The sequence below is a fragment of the Oreochromis niloticus genome, linkage group LG3 (assembly GCF_001858045.2).
Source record: "Oreochromis niloticus isolate F11D_XX linkage group LG3, O_niloticus_UMD_NMBU, whole genome shotgun sequence".
Taxonomy (NCBI): Eukaryota; Metazoa; Chordata; class Actinopteri; order Cichliformes; family Cichlidae; genus Oreochromis; species Oreochromis niloticus.
Genome location: NC_031967.2, coordinates 28,490,100 through 28,508,910, shown reverse-complemented (window position 1 = coordinate 28,508,910; position 18,811 = coordinate 28,490,100). Strand labels below are relative to the sequence as shown.

The window sequence follows — 18,811 nt, the reverse complement described above, 5'->3', positions numbered from 1 at the left end:
GGACTTTTCCACTCTTCTTTTTCTCCCTCCTCTTGCTCACAGACACATCACGGGTATGGTAGTCCATTCTCCCTGCAACACGGACTACACTGCCCATGAGGCTACATTCTTTAGAGCTATGCCTGTAGCATTCTGCCTGTTAGCTTAGCACAACAACAAAAAGGCGCTCTCTCACCCAGGAAACACGCAGTCGCAGACAGAGAGAGAGCGTCGCCCTGTAAGCATGCCAACCGTAACGCTGCCACCTGGAACAACAGAACGTAGCTGTCAAACAAAACCAAACAATCCTGACCCGTGACAATATGAAACAGGGAAGTACCGCCATGTAATCCATTTATTTCAACAAAGTAACTGTATTCTGAATACCACCTTTTTAAACGGTAACTGTAACGGAATACAGTTACTCATATTTTGTATTTTAAATACGTAACGGCGGTACATGTATTCTGTTACTCCCCAACACTGCTCACGCCTGTCTGCTTAATGAGCTCTGTCTGTCACTCTAAAATTCATCTTAAAAGCTTCTATTTCAACTGCTGCTGTGTCAACATTGTTTGCACTGCAGCCATCATTGTACCCTCAAAACGTAGCCATTGTTGTTCTCTGTCCAACAGTGCGTCTTTCAAAGCTCAGAGATGTAAACTTTTTAAAGTGTGTGGATCCAAGTAGAGGGATCACATTTTAGTCATTCAATGATTCAAAGAATATGAACTTTTAATATTCATTCAGATGTTTTCTGACTCTAAATTTTCTTTTGTCATTACTCAGCTTTTTCTTATCTCCATTTCAAACACGTTCAGCTATTTTTAAACTTCTTCTTCTGTGTGAATGTCAGCTTTTAAAATTTCTGTACTTTTGTTTTCAGGTGAAGAATTCTGTATTTTCCAGCTCATTTAACATTTTTAACTTCAGCAATTATTTCATTTCAGCTCAAAACTTTCAGTTATCAGCATCCACACTGCAGTTTCTTCAGAAAATGCATTCTCTAGTTTATTTTTGCTGTTTTCTGTTATTCTATTGTTTCAAACTTATTTTCTGTAGAGCGCTTTGGTCCTGTGCTGGGTATTTTTAAGTGCTTTATAAATAAAATTGTATTGTATTGGATTTTAACAACAAACAGAACATTTTTCTCAAAGTGAAGAAAAATGGTCTCTGTTCAAGCTGTTTCGCCACCAACATAGCCAGGTGGAATCAGGTCTAGTAGATAGTTTACATCAGGGGTCTCAAACTCAATTGCACAGGGGGCCAAAACTCAAGGCACACTTTAGGTCGCGGGCCAAACAAGATAAACCTTTATTGAACACACTTAAACAATGTTTTTTAAACATCAATATGAATAAAAACAGACAGGAATATTATTCCAGATTAAATAAACTTTAAAAAATAAACTTTAACTTTAAATATTTTGCTCTTAATAAAAATACATCCTGTCAAAATAAATGAAAGTATGCAGTTCAGCAAAGTCCGCTGACTTGGTTCAACATTACTTGGCAACAGGGAAAGTGAGGCAAGTTGCACTGGTGCATTTGTGACAGCTTCACTTGAAATGCCTTCACCGCATCATACATGCCATGTCCATGAACTGACAGATTTCCTTGCTGAGCTCAAAAATTCTACTGAGAACTTTTATACCAACTCAGCTAACAGATCTCTGTATGATAAGGAATGTCGGCAAACTCTGAATCTATTTCCCACATAAAAGACTGAAACTGACCGTGATTTACAGTGATCATTACATGCTCCATTTTTAGGACTTTGGTGTATGATGCAGTGATATGCTGTTAACTCACCAGTACAGTTCTCCTCCTGCATCTTTACTCGCATCCTGCTGACTAGTCCGCTTTTTTCATCCGCACAACACCTGCGCTCCATCTGTTCTAAGTCCAACAAGTTTGTCCCAGGGCAGTTTCATGTCGGTTAAACTTTGACATACGTTTTCAAAAATGTCTTTTCCTCTTATTGTCCCGTGCATCGATTTAATGTTCAATATTTACACTCCACGGATGAAGATGGTCAGCTGTGCAATGTCCATCATGTCTATACTTTCATCCAGGGGCGGATCTAGAAGGGTGGCATGGGGTGGCAAGTGCGACCCTAAAATGATCCCTCGCCACCCCAAGTGCCACCCCAGTTTTGCATATGACAGTGTTGTTTATTAAAATGAGATAGTATTAAAAAGTTTGAGCGTAGTTACAGTCAACAGTGAATATAAATGCTAAAGCTGAATATATTGCATAGTGTTCCCCCCTCCACCATTTACAAATGGTTCAGCCCATAGCAGGACTGGCTTTTTTCTTGTTTTCAGTAGCAAGCGGTGCTTATGATTGTGCCAGGGCACATTTTGAACAACACCATGGGAATTTCGGATTTTACACAGGTGTTTGGATGTTACACTCTGGAAATGGAGGGAAGGTGAGTGTTATTAACCCTCTGTGGTCCACAGACACGCTGCACCTCCAAATCACATGACTATTTTAAGCTGACAAAGCAACAAGCTGCAGCCACGCTGAGTCTCTATTTCAGCCCACATTGAAAGTCCGGACTTCAAAGTTTTTAAATTTTAATTACAGGCCAGTAAATCCAAAGTTATGATAATATATATAAGCCACGTTTTTTTTACTAAATACTGTCGTCACGTTTTTGTGTGTGTGTTTCAAGCGTTTTCTAAGGACAGCGCAAAAACAGTAAAGAAAGGAAAAAAAGCCACGTCTTTCCTATCGGTGGAAAAATGTACCATGTCGACCAATTTTTTAAAAAGTCAACATGTAGGATTTGGTTCTTTAGGAAGAGGGGAGAGTTTTGGGAATGACGGTAATGGCAGCGAGACAGAGCGAGCGAGTGAGAGAGAGAGTTTTTAGATGTGGGAGATTTGTGACGTTTAGTGTGGAGTGTATACTTAGTGTGTTGTGTGGTCTTGTGTAGTTCTTCTGTTGTGTAGTCGTTTTGTTTTGTGTGTCAGTGAGGGCACTAATGAATGTCACTAAGGCACATTGCAATGTAAACACTGTCGCTAAGTAGAAAACCAGCGGAGTGATACAGCTGCTGTTGTCAGGCCTGCAGGTTTATCCCTGTGCTGTTCTCCTCTGTCTTTTGGTGGACAAACTTTTTTTCTTTACTGGCACTCATCATTTGTGGGGCATCTTATTGTGACACCTGATTGTTCTCTCACTTTAGTTTTAGTAATATTTTTAAATGGTTGTACAAAATGAAAAAATGGCAGGTGTATTGGCTGCATTTTTAGATAAATAGTTATATATGTTTACAAAATGTACAATTTATATTTTCATTTCAAGTTATAAAAATATACTCAACATGTCACTGTGACACAGGGGGGATTTTTTATAGTAAAAAATACTACTAGGATTTTAAGTTCTTTGTGTGATTTCAGTGAAAAAAAACCCCAACATTCAGTTGAGCTGAAAAGATACCAAACAAGGCAAGGGGAAAAACATAAAATGAAACAATCTGAGGGTGAAATACAAACGTAAACTCAAAAGGAGTCAAAAGTGGCGGGTTGTATTTCAGAACTCAGAGGGTTAATCCCACAAATCATGAAAAATTAGGTTTAAATTTTTGTTCATGACAGTGCAGATTTCTGACATTTTGTGTAATTCAAGCGTGTAACATTGTGATTGTTTTCTAACAAAAAACAGTGTGAAACTTAAATTAGACTTGTGCTTGTAAATGAACCGCCCCATGTTGTGTAGCTTTCTGGATTTTATACTTATTGGGCTACATATTTATTTATTATACAGGCTATACAGTACATAAGATCAAAACTCATGTTTTATGTAACTAAAGTGTGTAATTATGTGGGCTACAGACAATAATTAAGTTATAGACTATATTTATATGAAAAACGTGTATACTTACTGCATTTGAATCATTTTAACCATATGTAACCACCTGCATATGTGTTTGGGGGGTGGGGGGGGAGGCTTTGATTTTGCCACCCCATTTGATTTCTTTGCCACCCTCATGCCACCCTAAGAAAATTTCTCTAGATCCACCCCTGCTTTCATCCACAGCAAGAGAGTATGCAATAAAGTTTCTGCTTCTTTCACACAACTGTGTTCTTAAATCAGTGGCCATGTCACAAACCCGATCAGCAATCGTATTTCTCCTCAGGCTCACATTTGCCAAAATCTGCATTTTGTCTGGACACAAGACGTCGCACAGCTTCATCATGCAGCTCTTCAGAGTGGTACCGGGCTGATTTGGCTATCTCCTCTGCTACAATAAAACTTGCTTTCACAACAGCTTCACTTTGTGATTTTGCTCTGGTGAAAAAAGTCTGCTGAAATGTCAGATTCTTCTTTAGCTCTTCTACTTTCTGTAGTTTCTGCTCTGCATTTAGGTTTTTCAGCTTATCCTGACGTTTTGTCTCGTAGTGCCGTCTTAAAATAAATTCCTTAATTACAGCCACATTAGCTCCACTAATAAGACACAAGGGTTTACCAGCAATGTCTGTAAACATATATTCATTTTCCCACCGGTGCTGAAAGGCTCTGCTTTCAGAATCAACTTTTCTCTCCACCATTGTGAGCGGCTAGCTTTGCAATAACAGAACAGTTAGCCTAGCGTTCAGCAAGGAGGCTGCAGCGCTGCATTATGGGATCTGTAGTTTGTATATCATTAGCGCCTCATATCGCCGGGCCATGCATAACAATAATAGTACATCTATATAAAATGATCTCGCGGGCCGGATATAAATGTATGCCATGCCGGATGTGGCCCGCGGGCCTTGACTTTGACACATGTGATTTACATTTTAGCTGTTTGTTTTGGCTGCTTAAATACTGTGCTTGCTCTTTATTAAGGACAACAGTTTGTTGATATAACTTAAAGTTCATGGTCACTGATCATGATGAAAGACTCTGACGCAGATAGAAACTAAAGTTTACCCAGTTGTTGTAGCACATCATGTAGTTTTGCATAGAAATATTATTCACTCTTGATAACATGCAACTCCAAATCACATTTATGCATTAAGTGACTTGATTGTTGTCCACAGAAATCCATATGCTTTCATTTTTTGCTTTTTGTAATTATATAGTGTTATGTTGAAATGGTCCAAAAACCTGCTCTGTTGCACATTCGTAGTTTCATAAACTGACAGGGATAATAATAATTAACAGTTGATCATGAATAGCATAAATGCCGTCATGTGAATTATTAATAATCACAGATGAGGGGAGTGAGTAACACAGAATCAAGTGTATAAAGAGACCCCAGTTCAGCATTTAATTTTAAACAAAATGCATCTGAAACACACAGATCAGTAGAAACAGACTGATGTGTCTCAGAGCAACAATGTTTTAACTATGAACTCAGTGCAAGACAATAAAGTGCACACATACATACACACTACATATGATTTGTCTTCAGTAGTCAGAGTGTCTGATGATTTTTGGCCAATATGTCGAAGAAGAAGCCCAGGCTGTGTGTCATCTGATACATTGTCAAAAACAAAGTATTTTCTAGGAGCTGATTCTGTCGCTCTTCATGAAAACTTCAACCTTACTAAACATAGAGTCTGCAAGTCCCACTACTACATGTTTAAACTAATAGCTGTACTTTCTACTTCTTACATGTTCAAAACAGACTTGTAACTTTTGGTTTAACACATTTGAGGGCAGTTATTTCACATCACTGAGAATCTTCATACATCAAACTGATTTGAGCCTGAACAGTAACACATGAGAGTCAATCTTATTCATCACATGATGTTGCAGTCAGTCAATTTCTTTTATTGATCTTAGTTGACATAGTTAGATAACAAATATGTAGAAAAATGTGTAAAAACAAAAAAAGGACACGTGTAGATGTTAATAATTAATAGCTGATGCGTAGATGAAATAAAAGCAACCAAAGCAGATCATTTGTCAGAATTCTGTCCAGTGGTGACATTTGGAAGATGAATCTCAGCAGTTTATTTTTGATTTTGTTGTTTTGCGGGCTGACTTTGGCCCAGGATACTGTCGAAACTGATGCCATGACAGAAAAATTTAATTCTTTGGAAACCAAGATGATGAACATTGAAAGCAAGCTGGAAAACTACGAAAGTCGCATCCTGCAGCTGGAACAAAAAGGTAAAGAATAAAGCTGAAGGAGAAGTTTATTTTTGTGATCTTCAACATCTGGAGAAATAAAATGATTTGAAGAATCATACTTTAGCACATATCTGAAATAAACATGTTTTTTCCCCCTTTTTTTCTTAGAGAGAAACGCAGTCATATTCAGTGCTGGAATTGGAGTGGATTCACCATTCGGGCCCTTTAACACAGACATAACTATGATCTATGATACAGTGCTTGTAAATATTGGAAATGCCTACAGCCCAGTTACAGGTAAGATTCTTCTTCAGGTTTTTGTGTCAGTGAAGTTATAAAAGATATTACAAGTTTTCAACTGAGGTGTTTCTTGCATTTATACATGTAAAACTTGCTTCTTCAGAAAATGACAAAAAATTAAAGGAGTTTACTTAATTTTTTTCTCCAGGTATCTTCACAGCACCTGTTTCGGGTGTGTACTTCTTTACCATTTTCTCTCATGCTGGAGGTCGCCATGAGACATGGCTGCATTTGTACAAGAACAATGAGGTGATCTTACACATCCATGATCACCCGTCAACTGACCCAGCTGATAATGGAGGAAATGCGGCGTTCCTGCAGCTGCAGCAGGGTGATACAGTGTATGTGCGTCTAAAGGCAAATACCCATGTCTATAAAGCCAGGACAGTTACAACTTTCAGTGGATTTTTGGTCAAACAAAACAGTTAAAAAGAGATGTACATTTCTTTGAAATTGTGTTTGGCTGCAGTGGTTATTGTGTGTGCTCCAATAAAACACATTTAAATCATACCTACAGCTGAATATGGGGTTTACTTTACTTTTGTGTTGTTAAACGGTTTAATGCTTATCAAACTGGAAAAAAATTCTTTAAACGTGGTATGGAAATGCTAGTAAACTTGTATTTGATGTATTTGTAACTAGTAGATGAACAACATTATGTTTGGAAACAGTTCATGGGGAAGATTCATAAAGGCCAACTGAGACATTTTTTCTACCGCTTTTTGAAACCAGGATTAAAGTAAAACATTATTTTGTTCATCTCCATCTCAGAGAAAACCAGTAACAACTCAAAGTTACAAGATGCAATCTTGACTTATTTACAAAAGTGGCTGTTGTTTCCTCTAATTTTTCATGTGTCTGAGCGAACACACAAACTCCCTGAGCGATCCCTTTGACCACTGTGAGCGACATCAAACGTGTGCACTGTGGTCGCGCCAGCATCAAATCCATCCAAGTTACATGGTTTATTAAAATAATCAAATTACAGCATTTACATTTATGTTAGACTACTTTTAATTAACTGCTTTAGCCCACTTACAATCAAAATGTAAAACAAAAATGTAGTCATTGGCCTGTGTAGCATGTTAACACTATAGGAAGTAAAAATAACTTGAACTCCAATTTCAAAAACACAACTTTCTTTTTTTTTTATTATAAAGCTCTGACTTATTATGAGTCTGAGTCTGTGGTCTGGGAGAGAGTCCTGTAACTCTCTGTCTGCAAAATACAGTATATAATGACCAATGTTGGGCAATTAATTATATAGTTACTTCTTCAAAAAAGTAACTGAGTTTTGCAAACAACAAAGTTTTTTGCAGCTGTTTACCTAAAAATGCAGCCAAGGAGTTTTTTAAATAAACATTTCAAACTATTTACAGAGCAATCACGTGTTCTGCATCAGATTTGATGCCACATAAATTATTTGTGCCACTCCAAAAAATAATTTCTGTCCACTATGAGATAAAGGAGAACAACAGCCTGATACCTGCAGGCCTGACAACAGCAGTCACCTCATTGTTCTGACACACACAACAAAACTATTGACTACACTACACACTAACTACACAAGATTTGCGCTAAACGTCTCAAATCTCTCACATCTCAAAACAACGCTGTCACTCCTAAAACTTCCCACTTCCTAAGCAACTAAATATCATGTTGCCATATCATTTTTTTGATTGGTCGACATGGTACATTTTTCGACCAATTGGAAAGAGTTGAGGTTTTGGTTTTTGCTCACAGGCTTTTGAGCGTTTTCCTTATAAAACGCAGTTTTTACTGTTTCTTCCCGCAGTAAATATAAACAACGATAGTATTCAGGAAAAAACAAACAAACATTGCATATATTTTTTTCATAACTCTGGTTTTACGTGGCCTATCAACACAATTTAAAAATGTAAAAATCTGTCCTGCTCACGTCTCCAGTGGTTGTACACGTTGTCATTAACGTGGCTTCACTCCACATCAGCCACGCCGCTTTGCCAGCTAAAACTCCGGTGTCGGCACATAAGGACGCTGTCATAGCCTGTCAACAACGTTGATTAGCTGCGTATATACGAATGTGAATCGCATCATTGGCTGGACTATGGGATAAGGTCGCATCGTTCCAATCCCAAACTGGAGCAGCCAGTCACTTACTGACTAACACTGCAAAACAGAATTGTTAAAGTTTTAATTTTAATTTCAATTCAGGTTAGATTTTTTGTGCGCAACGCAGATTTTCTGTGCGCAGAGACCGTGCCAGCAGTGCACAATTGTGCACGTGCGCAGCTTAGAGGGAACATTGGTCCTCATTTATAGCCAGCCTCTCCCAGTCCTCCACCAATGGTCAGCCTCCACCTGGAACTCACATAACAGCAATAACACAGGACACAAACTATGCCACCGTCTGGTGTGGCAGACAAAAACACAGTGCAAAACATCCATAACACTGAATCATAACAGTAAACTGAGGAGTCATGGTCATTTGCAACATCATCACACAAAAATGTAAACTGACAACGGTGACTTACTGTGATATACAGGAGGCAGCTGTCTGCACTCATTGGTTGGTGATTAAGGACCCTCCACACCAAAACTCTCCATTGCGCCCTATAGTGACTTGCTAGGGCCAACTTCCTGTGTTTTCCACAGCGCATGCTGGCAAATCAAGAGATCACAGCTAACTGTAAAAACTACTTTTCCATGTCACAAGGGGTCACCACAGTGGGTAGCTCGGCATGTTTTGTTTAGCTGAGGATATGCTTAAAGTCCCTCCTGATGAAAACTCAAAGGGGATAAATCACAGATAACTGTAATAGGCCCATTGTACTCTAGCCATCACCGCAGCTCCCCACTACTTATACCAGCAGTGAGGGTGTGTTCCTGCACCAAAGTGAGCTGAATGAGGGGCCTCTAGCGCTATCCTTGAGCTTAACTTTCTGCAAAACACCTCTGCATCATACAATTGTTTAAATGTCCACGCACAGTAACCCATGTTTACAATTTTACGTTGAACGACATAACACTGATGGTTAAAACAGGTGGATTAATGAGCTCCATGTATTTGTGCCGGAGACTCTATCCAGTTCCACCTGTCCCTATCACTGGGCTTGGTCCCTTTCCTCTGGGTTAGACAACATGTTAGCTCTGCCAGGCTGCTCTGTGCCCTTCCGGATCTTCAGGGTATATTGGGCGCTTCAGACCATTAGGCAGACCTACCAGCTGGTGTCTACTTACCTGCGGTGTTGGGCAGATCCTTGTCTCTGGGATTCGGCCACTTTCTTCCATGTCAGTCCTGCGATCTACTTTACTCAAATTTGTCTGATTTTTTTTTTGTTTGTTTGTTTTTTCTTTAAACTCTGGCACACCTCGTGTGTGGCAGCCTGTTACAGCAGCTCTACTCATTTCTCTTTATTTTATTATTTCCTCTTTATTTTCTTGTAACTTTTAACTTAAGTCTTAGCAATTAAATTCTGCCATCATGCACTACTGTTTTGTGCTAGTTCTGGTAATTTTCTTCTGTTTTTTTCCCACATTGAACAACAGATGGTGTAACCCTGTGCACATCGTTGTGAAAGACCAACTCTGCAGCAAAGACATTGAGCTATTAGCCATTAGCATGCGTCCATACTACCTCCCCAGGGAATTCTCGCATCCTATAGCAATAACAGTTTATGCCCCCCCCCCCCCCGGCCAACACAGAGACAGCCTGCAACTCTCTCCATGCTTTGGTCAGCAGGGGAAAATCGCAATCTCCAAGAGCTCTTTTTTGAATATTCGGGGACTATAATCATGCATCCCTGGACTCCACACTGCCCATCTCCACCCAGTATATGACATGCCCGACCAGAGACAATAAAACACTGGACTTACTGTATGACAGCGCAGAAGAGGCATATAGTTCATCACCTCTCCCTCCCCTGGGAAGATCTGATCGCAACCTGGTGCACCTTGACCCTAGCCTTTAGTGCGCAGGGAGCCACCAATCACCCAGACAGTACAGAGGTGGTCAGAGGAGAGCGTACGTACAAAACACAACAGAAGTGCTCCAGGATGCTAGGCGCAGGGTTGAGTTTTTGTTACCCTAGTGGCTACACAAGCCAGGAAGTACCAACGACCGGATTTGGTGTGTGGTAGTAACAGGTAAATGAACATTTTTTTTAATTATTTGAAGAATCACTCATGACTCACTAACCCCCTCCCTCCTGTGCTGAATCGTAGCATAAGCAAATCACTCAGGACTCACTAACCCCCTCCCTCCTGTGCTGAATCGTAGTGTAAGCAAATCACTCAGGACTCACTAACCCCCTCCCTCCTGTGCTGAATCATAGAGCGCGCGAATCACTCATGACTCGCTCACCCCCTCCCTCCTGTGCTGAATCATAGAGCGAGCGAATCACTCATGACTCGCTAACCCCCTCCCTCCTGTGCTGAATCATAGAGCGAACGAATCACTCACTCACTCACTCACCCCCTCCCTCCTGGCTCGCAGCTACTTCTTCTTCTTCTTCGTTGGCAACCAATGTTAAGGCGCACTACCGCCCCCTGGCTCACAGCTCAGTGGACATTTAGATGAGAAAATATATATTTGACACATGTAAGGAAAATACTAATAAAATAAAAATAAACAAAATAAATGTTCCCTTTAGAAATTCTTTTGCTCTTTTTTGCTATATAAAATAGTTGTTTTCTTTAAGAATCACTCATCTTAGCAGTAGGATTTACATTAAAAGAGAAACAAATTAAGTTTGAGTGAAAATGTACATTTTTTGCACTCTCTGGTCAACTGACTCAGTGACTCAAATGACTCAAAAAACCCGATTCACTTTGGTGAGTGACTCATTAAAACTCGATTCAGTAAAAAGAATCAAATTTACCATCACTAAATGAAGGGCTTTGGTTTGATCTGCACCTGTGACCTGGTTACAGCCACGTCACCGGCCTCCTGATTGGTTGTCGGGGCGCGATTTGACGCCGGAGTTCATATTTTCCAACTCAAGCGTGTGCACAAAATGCAACACACAATCTGACACGCGTGGTTTTCTTTCGCGAGTCACACGCGCCCCACGCGGTACACTGACGCGCGTTTCACGGGTTTTGGCGTTTTCCCGACGCAAATCTGCCTCCGCATTTTCGCCGGATGCGCAATCGCGTGTCATCGTGCTCTTTCCATTGACTTTACATGTGAACCTGACGCTCTGGCCGCCTCTTTCGCGTTCGGTGTGTGCGCACCGTTACTCTTTTGACAATATTTGGTGTTTGTGTAACACACTACTAAAAATATAAAAATCATACAGTACTTGGTTGAGACGTAATAGTTTAACAACAAAAGTATAGCTATCCCCCCCCCCCCCCCCCCCAAAAAATGGTTTGTTCCAGCTCGCCTCTCCCCTACTCTGGCTCTGTCACTACCCGATCCGTACCGGAAACCCGATCGGTACCCCGCATGCGCGAAAGGTGTCTACTTCCGGTCGAAGCATTTTACGATAGTTACGGAGCAGAGTATCTGTTAAGATGTTAAGAATAATAAGTATTTCTTAAAATGTTTCAAATAATGAAACATTTCAATATAATGTAGACAAAAACGAAAAATAAAAAGATAGTTACGGATCAGGACTCCCGATCCTTACTGCGCATGTGCAAAGTCGGACCGTACAAATCGGGTCTACCCGATCGGTACCCCGCATGTGCAGGGGTTTTCTTCTTCTTCTGTTCGTTTAATGGCAGTTTATTCCCCAGTGTTCGAGGATACCGCCACCTGCTGACTGAGCGAATGAACCCTATTGTAAACTGAATTAGCGTCATTACAAACGTGTGTTAAATTTGATTTAGTGATAGTCAAGTGTGTTTATGCTTGTCTGTGTGGAGAGGATTGATTGGAATAGTGATGATGATGTCTGCTATCACTGTCAATTGTCAGTAAACACTTCATCTGGCTGACGAATCTTCATGTGACATATTACAAAGTCTGTATTATTAACTCTGTAATTAGGCGCCATTCTTCTTATTTTGTGGCGCTGTTGTTCAATCGGGGGACGCTCTCTGTTGAGGAGAAAAGCATGAATTTGTTTGCATACGGATTATCCATTGTTTAAATGTCCCGGTAGTCGAAAAGGAGGCAGAGCTGTTGAGAAATGCTAGGAGCTAACTGGGCGCTAACCGTGTCATTCAAATATATTGAATGTCGCAATGTTGGCAAAGAGAGGAAGTGACGTAAGATTTGCGCATGCGGAGTAGCGATCGGGTTTCCGGTACGGATCGGGTAGCGACAGGCTCTACCGCCCTTTCTGCCAGAGCGATTGGTGGCTGAGATGCAGCGGAGTGGAGGTATGAGTGCCTGGCTTAAAACAGGACATGTCAGTTGCATTTAACCTTCAGTTAGTCTTTATATAGTTATTGTTACGGGTTCAGAATTGGTGGAGAGTACAAAGGCAAGACAGTCCAGAAGATTTGGGTTAAAGCGATCTTTATTGAAGTATTCGCGCGGGAAGACAGTCACTGCACATGTCAGCGAGGGTCTTCGCCAAAATTATACTTCAGACTGCTTTTATAGCATCAGGGTATTATAACGCCCCTTCTAGCGTTTACAAGCACATAATTTGCATGTACAGAACATTCATGTATTTTAAGCATAAAGTGCAACATCGAGGTTCCTCTTTTTGGCATCTTCTTCCAAAAAAGGCAATGGACTCTGGCCTCTGCAGTCTCCAGGGGCTGGCCCTCTCCACGCGTCACCTGTTGTCGAGAAAGCTCCAGTGCAACATGTTTGCTCAGTACATTCAGGCCTATGCTTAAATCTAGTTCTAGGTTATATGTGATATATGTGTGTTTTGTAAGCATGTGTGCGATCTTTCTTAAGCTCCAGGCTTTTAACCAATGTGTCACCCAGACAGTCACGCTGAATGAAGCTTGAGACCTTTAATTACCTGGGAAAGCTTCAACTCCTTATGAGCACAGGACTGCAATGTGTGTATAAAGACATAATAATACTAAAAGTGGTTATGCTGCACCTGTAATAAGGATTAATATGGTGTCAGCGTGTTAAATGATTACTCTGGTGTTCGTGTATTAACTGTCATCTGACCAGCTTAAAGCTATACGAGATAATATTAATGCTGATTAATATGCTATCTAATATATTGTAGCAGTAAAGCAATTTCCTCTTTTCCACAATCCTCCTTTTGACCTCTTGACCACAAGAGGTCACTACCCCGTGTGCTGTGTCACTCCTCGGCCCACTCAGTCGTTTCCATTTCCATCAATGGCATCATGGACACTGGGGTCACTGCCCCAGGATCCACTGCCCTCGTAATTACCTTTTCCAACAATCCTCTGACACAAGGAATGAGACAGCATCCACAGGTGACCAAAATCCCTAAAAAAGCAGATATAGAAAGCATTGCAGACATCACCAACCCTTTCCACTGCCCGAACACGGATGTCAGCCAACCCTCAAAGGGATTCTCAATCCCTGAGTCTTCATGCATGGTCCTGGACAAAGTTTTAAGGCCCTCCAGAGCTCGAGTAACCGAGCCATCTGGGGCAGTGTTGTTTGGGATGAAGGTACAGCACATGTCGCCAAACATAGCACAGACTCCGCCCCTTTCTGCGAGAACCATGTCAAGAGCTAGTCTGTTTTGGACCCCCATTAATGAGGTCGGACCCAACTGTTCTACTACTCCCACAAAGGCATCCCGGGTTAGGTTTGAGAGTCTCAGCACATTATAATGAACGTAGTTTATCCTGTCCACATTCTTGTTTGGAGTCACTGGAAAAAGAGCAGAGATTATTGGTAAGTTTTCAAAACCGGCTGCTATTGGGTCTCCCAGTTTATACTCGTTTGGGACTCCCCTGGGCACTCCTATGCAGTCAATCCATGTGGGTGAATCCATTCTGGGATCGTATACATGTGTTCCCTGAGTGCTTCTTTTACTCAATATGTGTCTCTTACATCTGGCTGCCAATGTGCGTGTGTTTCTTTCGGGCATGACTTTCACTTTGTTGCCGATTAATGTCAGTGGAGCTCCCAACCTTACCATTGCACACGTCCCAACACTTCCCAGAGGAACACGGACCAAGAGAGTCCTCTGCCCACAATAATAATATAGCCCACTTCTTGCCCAGTTGCCAATTAATGTAGTTGAATGATTTTTCATATTGGTGGTTCTCCCTGTGATTGTCACAGAGCACCAAGTGGGGTCAATATCTCCCAGCGTGTACCTCGGTTTATCTGTAGAGAACTTAAAGCACGTATAGTTATCCTTTTTGGGTCTGAATGGTCCTACCTGTGTCTGCTTGTCAATTGGTGGGAAGAGGCTGGCCAGAATTGAACAGTTGCCAGTACTCACCGCTCCTCTCGTAAGTCGCAGCATACACTCGTACCCCCATTTGTCCTCTGGATACAGTGGAGCGGGCTCTGTAAACAAACGCGGCCTAGCTGAGGCACAAGCAACACAGTTAGACACTTGTTGTTCTTTAGCATTTTGGGCCACCCAGTCCAGCCAGAGGTTACTGTCACTGAACCCGGTGGCACGCTCGATTAAATCCTGCGGCCTTAGCCTAGTGTAATCGACCGTCAACACTCGTCTACCTTTTGGTTCATGTTCCTCTGGTGTAGCGGTTGGCAACCCGTCCCCTCCTTTTCCTGTAATGTTCGTAACAGAATTTGTGACATTATTAGACGTGGGATTCACTAAGTTTATCCTAATTAATCCGATCGGATCTGTCCCCGAGACATCTGCACCGATCACCAAGTAAAACACGTTTCCTGGGCTCTGTGACCGGGGCAGGGTGTCCCAGGGACCCAGAGAAAGTGTGATAGGGTTTTGGGCAGTAGAAAAATCCCTCTGAATGGCTATTCCCTTCAACCCCTCCGGCACCTGTGGCTGCCACCCTACTCCTGTCCAACTTACCACGTTCCCCCAGCCAGGGGCGCACCACTGTGCCGCTGTGTAGGACGCCAGCACAGGGCGGATTCCCCGGCTGGAATGAGGATTCCCTCCCCTTGTGCAAACGTAAGGGTGGCTGCACACCCATATGTCATATCCCCTCCAGCTGCTGTTTGCTCCTTCACAGTTAATCACTTCACATAGATCAAACGTGTATGAACTCGCGGACCCTTTAACGTAGTCCAGTTCAATGCCATTATATGCGCTGAGACAATCATCCCTTTTACCTGACACCTCACGCTTGGGTCTTTTCATCGACCACATTTCGGTATTCGGTTTTTCAGTCCGTGTTGGGCTGGGCTGACCTCCGTGCTCAGGTGGGCTGCGCCGGGCTATCTGCCAAAAATACAGAAAAAGACAAATACCCAAAACTAATACTATCTTATATAACAGCCATGTGGTTGTGAGAAGCATTTTTACCAATCTCCTCTCCTCACGCTTCTTTCTGCGTACCTGCAAGTCAAATTTGTGCATGGTGTCGTGTGAAATGTGTATTGCTGACATACAGATTCCTTTGTTTTCTTTTTTCTTTTTTTTTTTGTTTCTACTTTGTTACCACTCCTTTGCGTTGGCGTGGGGATCTCCTCTTTGGCTGTTCTTCTTGCTTCGGCCTCCCAGGTGGACTGCTGGTCGGCCCGTTGCACGGGTGAGAGGATTTATTTTGCCTCTGGCTGTCGTCAGCACCCGTGTTCGGTGGAGCTGGGTCGTCGTCTACCAAGCTCTCGTCCGCTGCAGCACACTGCGTCCAATGGAACCAGGTGTCGCCTTTCCCTTTCAGTCGGACCGCTGTGTTCGTCCTGGCGGTTACCTCGTACGGACCTGTCCAGCGAGGCTCTTTCCACTTCCGCTTGATGACTTTCAGCCACACTGCTTTTGCGTCTGGGACCTCCCCTCCTGCTGTGGGTCTTCCAGAGGTAACCTGTTTTGTGAAACTGGACACAAGAGCTTTCAACTCATTAAAATATTCAGCATGAGACCTGTTACTTTTTCTGGGCTGCTCCACCGGGACCGCCGTCCAGGGCGCCGGAAACGGCCGTCCTGTCAGCAGCTCGTAAGGCGTGAAACCTGTGGATTGGTTAACAGAGCATCTTATGGTCATCAAAGCAATGGGCAGGGCTGCCAGCCAATTCAGCCCTGTCTGTGCACATATTTTAGCTAGTTTGTTCTTCAAGTTTAGGTTCATTCTTTCTACTTTCCCTTGCGATTGAGGGTGGTACACTGTCCCGAATTTATGCTGAACCCCCAACATTCTCTCCACCTCTGCTAAATCCTGATTTCTAAAATGGGTACCGTTATCTGACCTAATTCTCTTAGGAAACCCATGCCTTGGAATGTAGTGGTTAATCAAACATTTAATCACACTCTTTGCATCCTCTCTTTTGGTCGCCCATGCCTCTGGCCAGCCGGTCAGAGCATCCACACATACCAACAAATATCTGACTCCCCCTGGACCTGGATCTACCATATCGGTGAAATCAATCACAATTTCTTCTCCTGGTCTCTCTGGCATGAGAAACTTACCTGTTTCTGGCTTTACCGCTGGCTTTGGATTGTGTGCCCCACAAATTAAACAGGTTCGGGCTCTCTCTTTTATCATGTTTCTCAGATCTGGGTGCCACCAGTGACACAAGTTTCTCTCCATCTGTGTCACTCCTACGTGGCCAAGTCCATGCGCCTCGCATACTTTCTTTTCAGCCAGCTTAGCTGTCAGAACCGGTCGCCCGTGGGGTCCTCGCCACAGACCTCTTTCTTTTCGGGCTCCTCGGCTCTCCCACACCTCCTTTTCCTCCTGGGTGGCTTCTTCTTGAGCCTGTCTGGCTTCCTCTAAGACATCAATGTTTGGTTCCTCGTCTGCAGTGACCTCCACCATTTGCCTTCGTCCTCTGTATCCTGCGGCTTCTTTTGCGGCTTCATCTGCTTTCTGGTTTCCTTTGGCCACCATTGTGTTTTCTTGAGAGTGTCCTTTGCATTTTATGATACTTACTTCTCCTGGATCGTTCAGAGCTTCTTCCAGTTCTTCCATTTCCCTCTTATGGCATATTGGGGCATTAGTTGCTGTTCTGAAACCTGCTCTCTTCCATTGAGCCAGTTCCACGTGAGCTGCTCCAAACGCATAAGCTGAATCCGTGTAAATGTTCACCTTCATGTCCTTGGCCAGTCTGAGGGCTCGAGTCAGAGCTATTACTTCAGCTCTCTGTGCTGACTGTTGGCCCTCAATTCTTCCAGCTTCTTTCACTTCATAGTCTTGTCCTCTTCTGCAAACCACAGCGTAGCCTGCTTTCAGTCCTTCTTCATCACGGTGACAGCAGCCATCTGTAAACCAGTCTTCAGCTCCGGGGATGGGCTCCGCTTTCAGATCTTCTCTAACTTTCTCTTCAGCTTCAGCTCTCTTAGCGCAGTCGTGTGGTTCCCCTGACCCCATCAAGTCCGCCATGTTTATTCCCTCATGTGTAAATGTCAGATTTGGAGCGTCTAGGACTTTGCTCAACCTCTGTTGTGTCAGTGGTGTCATAGTGAAGGCTTGTGAGTTCACGTATGCTACTACACTATGTGTGGTGAGCACTTTAAGTGGATGTTCTCTCACTACATGTGCTGTTTTCTGGATGATTTTTGCTACCCCAGCTGCGTGTTGTGTGCACGTGGGATGCCTGGCCTCTGTTGGGTTTAATCTTATGCTAACATACATAAGCACATCTCTACCTCCTCCTTTTTTCTGAAACAACACCCCATTCACCACCCCACTTGTTTCAGAAACATCAAGGTAAAACGGTTCGTCGTAGTTGGGCGTGGCCAGGTCTGTGGCCCTTGACAGGTCTTGTTTCAGTGAAATGAACGCTGTTTCTGTGGCCGGCGTCCAGGGCAATTCAGCCTTAAGGTTTCGAACGCCCACCTTTTTTATCAGGTCCCTTAAAGGGGCCGTTTTGCCTGCATAGTTAGGAATGAACTGTCTGCTGTAACCTGTCAGGCCCAGAAAGGAAAGGAGCTCCTTTACAGTTCGTGGTTTCGGGTGTGTCAGAATCTGGTCTCTGTGTGTGTTCATCAAACCCACTGACCTGTGTGCGATGACTCGGCCCAGAAATGTTACTTCCGGTCGGACCAACTGCAGTTTTTCTTTACTTACTTTGAACCCACATTCTGCCAATCGGTTCAGGACCACGAGCGAGGCTGCTGTACAGGCCGATGCTGACGGGGCTGCAATGAGAAGGTCATCAACATACTGAATTAATGTACAACCTTCAGGCAGGTGGCATGGTGACAATGCATCTTTCAGCACCTGATTGAAAATGCCTGGGGACAGTGCAAATCCTTGTGGCAGGCGTGTGTATCTGTATTTCTGGCCTCTGTATGTGAATGAAAAAACATCCCTCAGTGACTCATGCAAAGGGAGACAAAAGAAAGCATTAGCCAGATCGATGCATGTAAACCACTTTTGGTCCCATGAGATGGCGGTTAAAGCCGTGTATGGGTTTGGCACCGGCACAGTGTCAGTGCGCAGTATGGCATTAATGGCCCTCAGATCATGCGCCA

The 18,811-nt window shown here is 42.9% G+C and overlaps 1 protein-coding gene across 1 annotated transcript; it reads left to right on the top strand.

The window, feature by feature from the left end:
* The first annotated feature begins 5,879 nt into the window (after positions 1–5,879).
* LOC100702388 (complement C1q-like protein 3) lies at positions 5,880–6,863 on the top strand. Its single transcript, XM_003454750.4, has 3 exons — positions 5,880–6,092; positions 6,222–6,350; positions 6,502–6,863. Exons 1-3 carry the CDS (start codon positions 5,918–5,920, stop codon positions 6,780–6,782), a joined length of 585 nt encoding a protein of 194 aa, XP_003454798.2. The 5' UTR covers positions 5,880–5,917; the 3' UTR covers positions 6,783–6,863.
* The last annotated feature ends 11,948 nt before the right edge of the window (positions 6,864–18,811 follow it).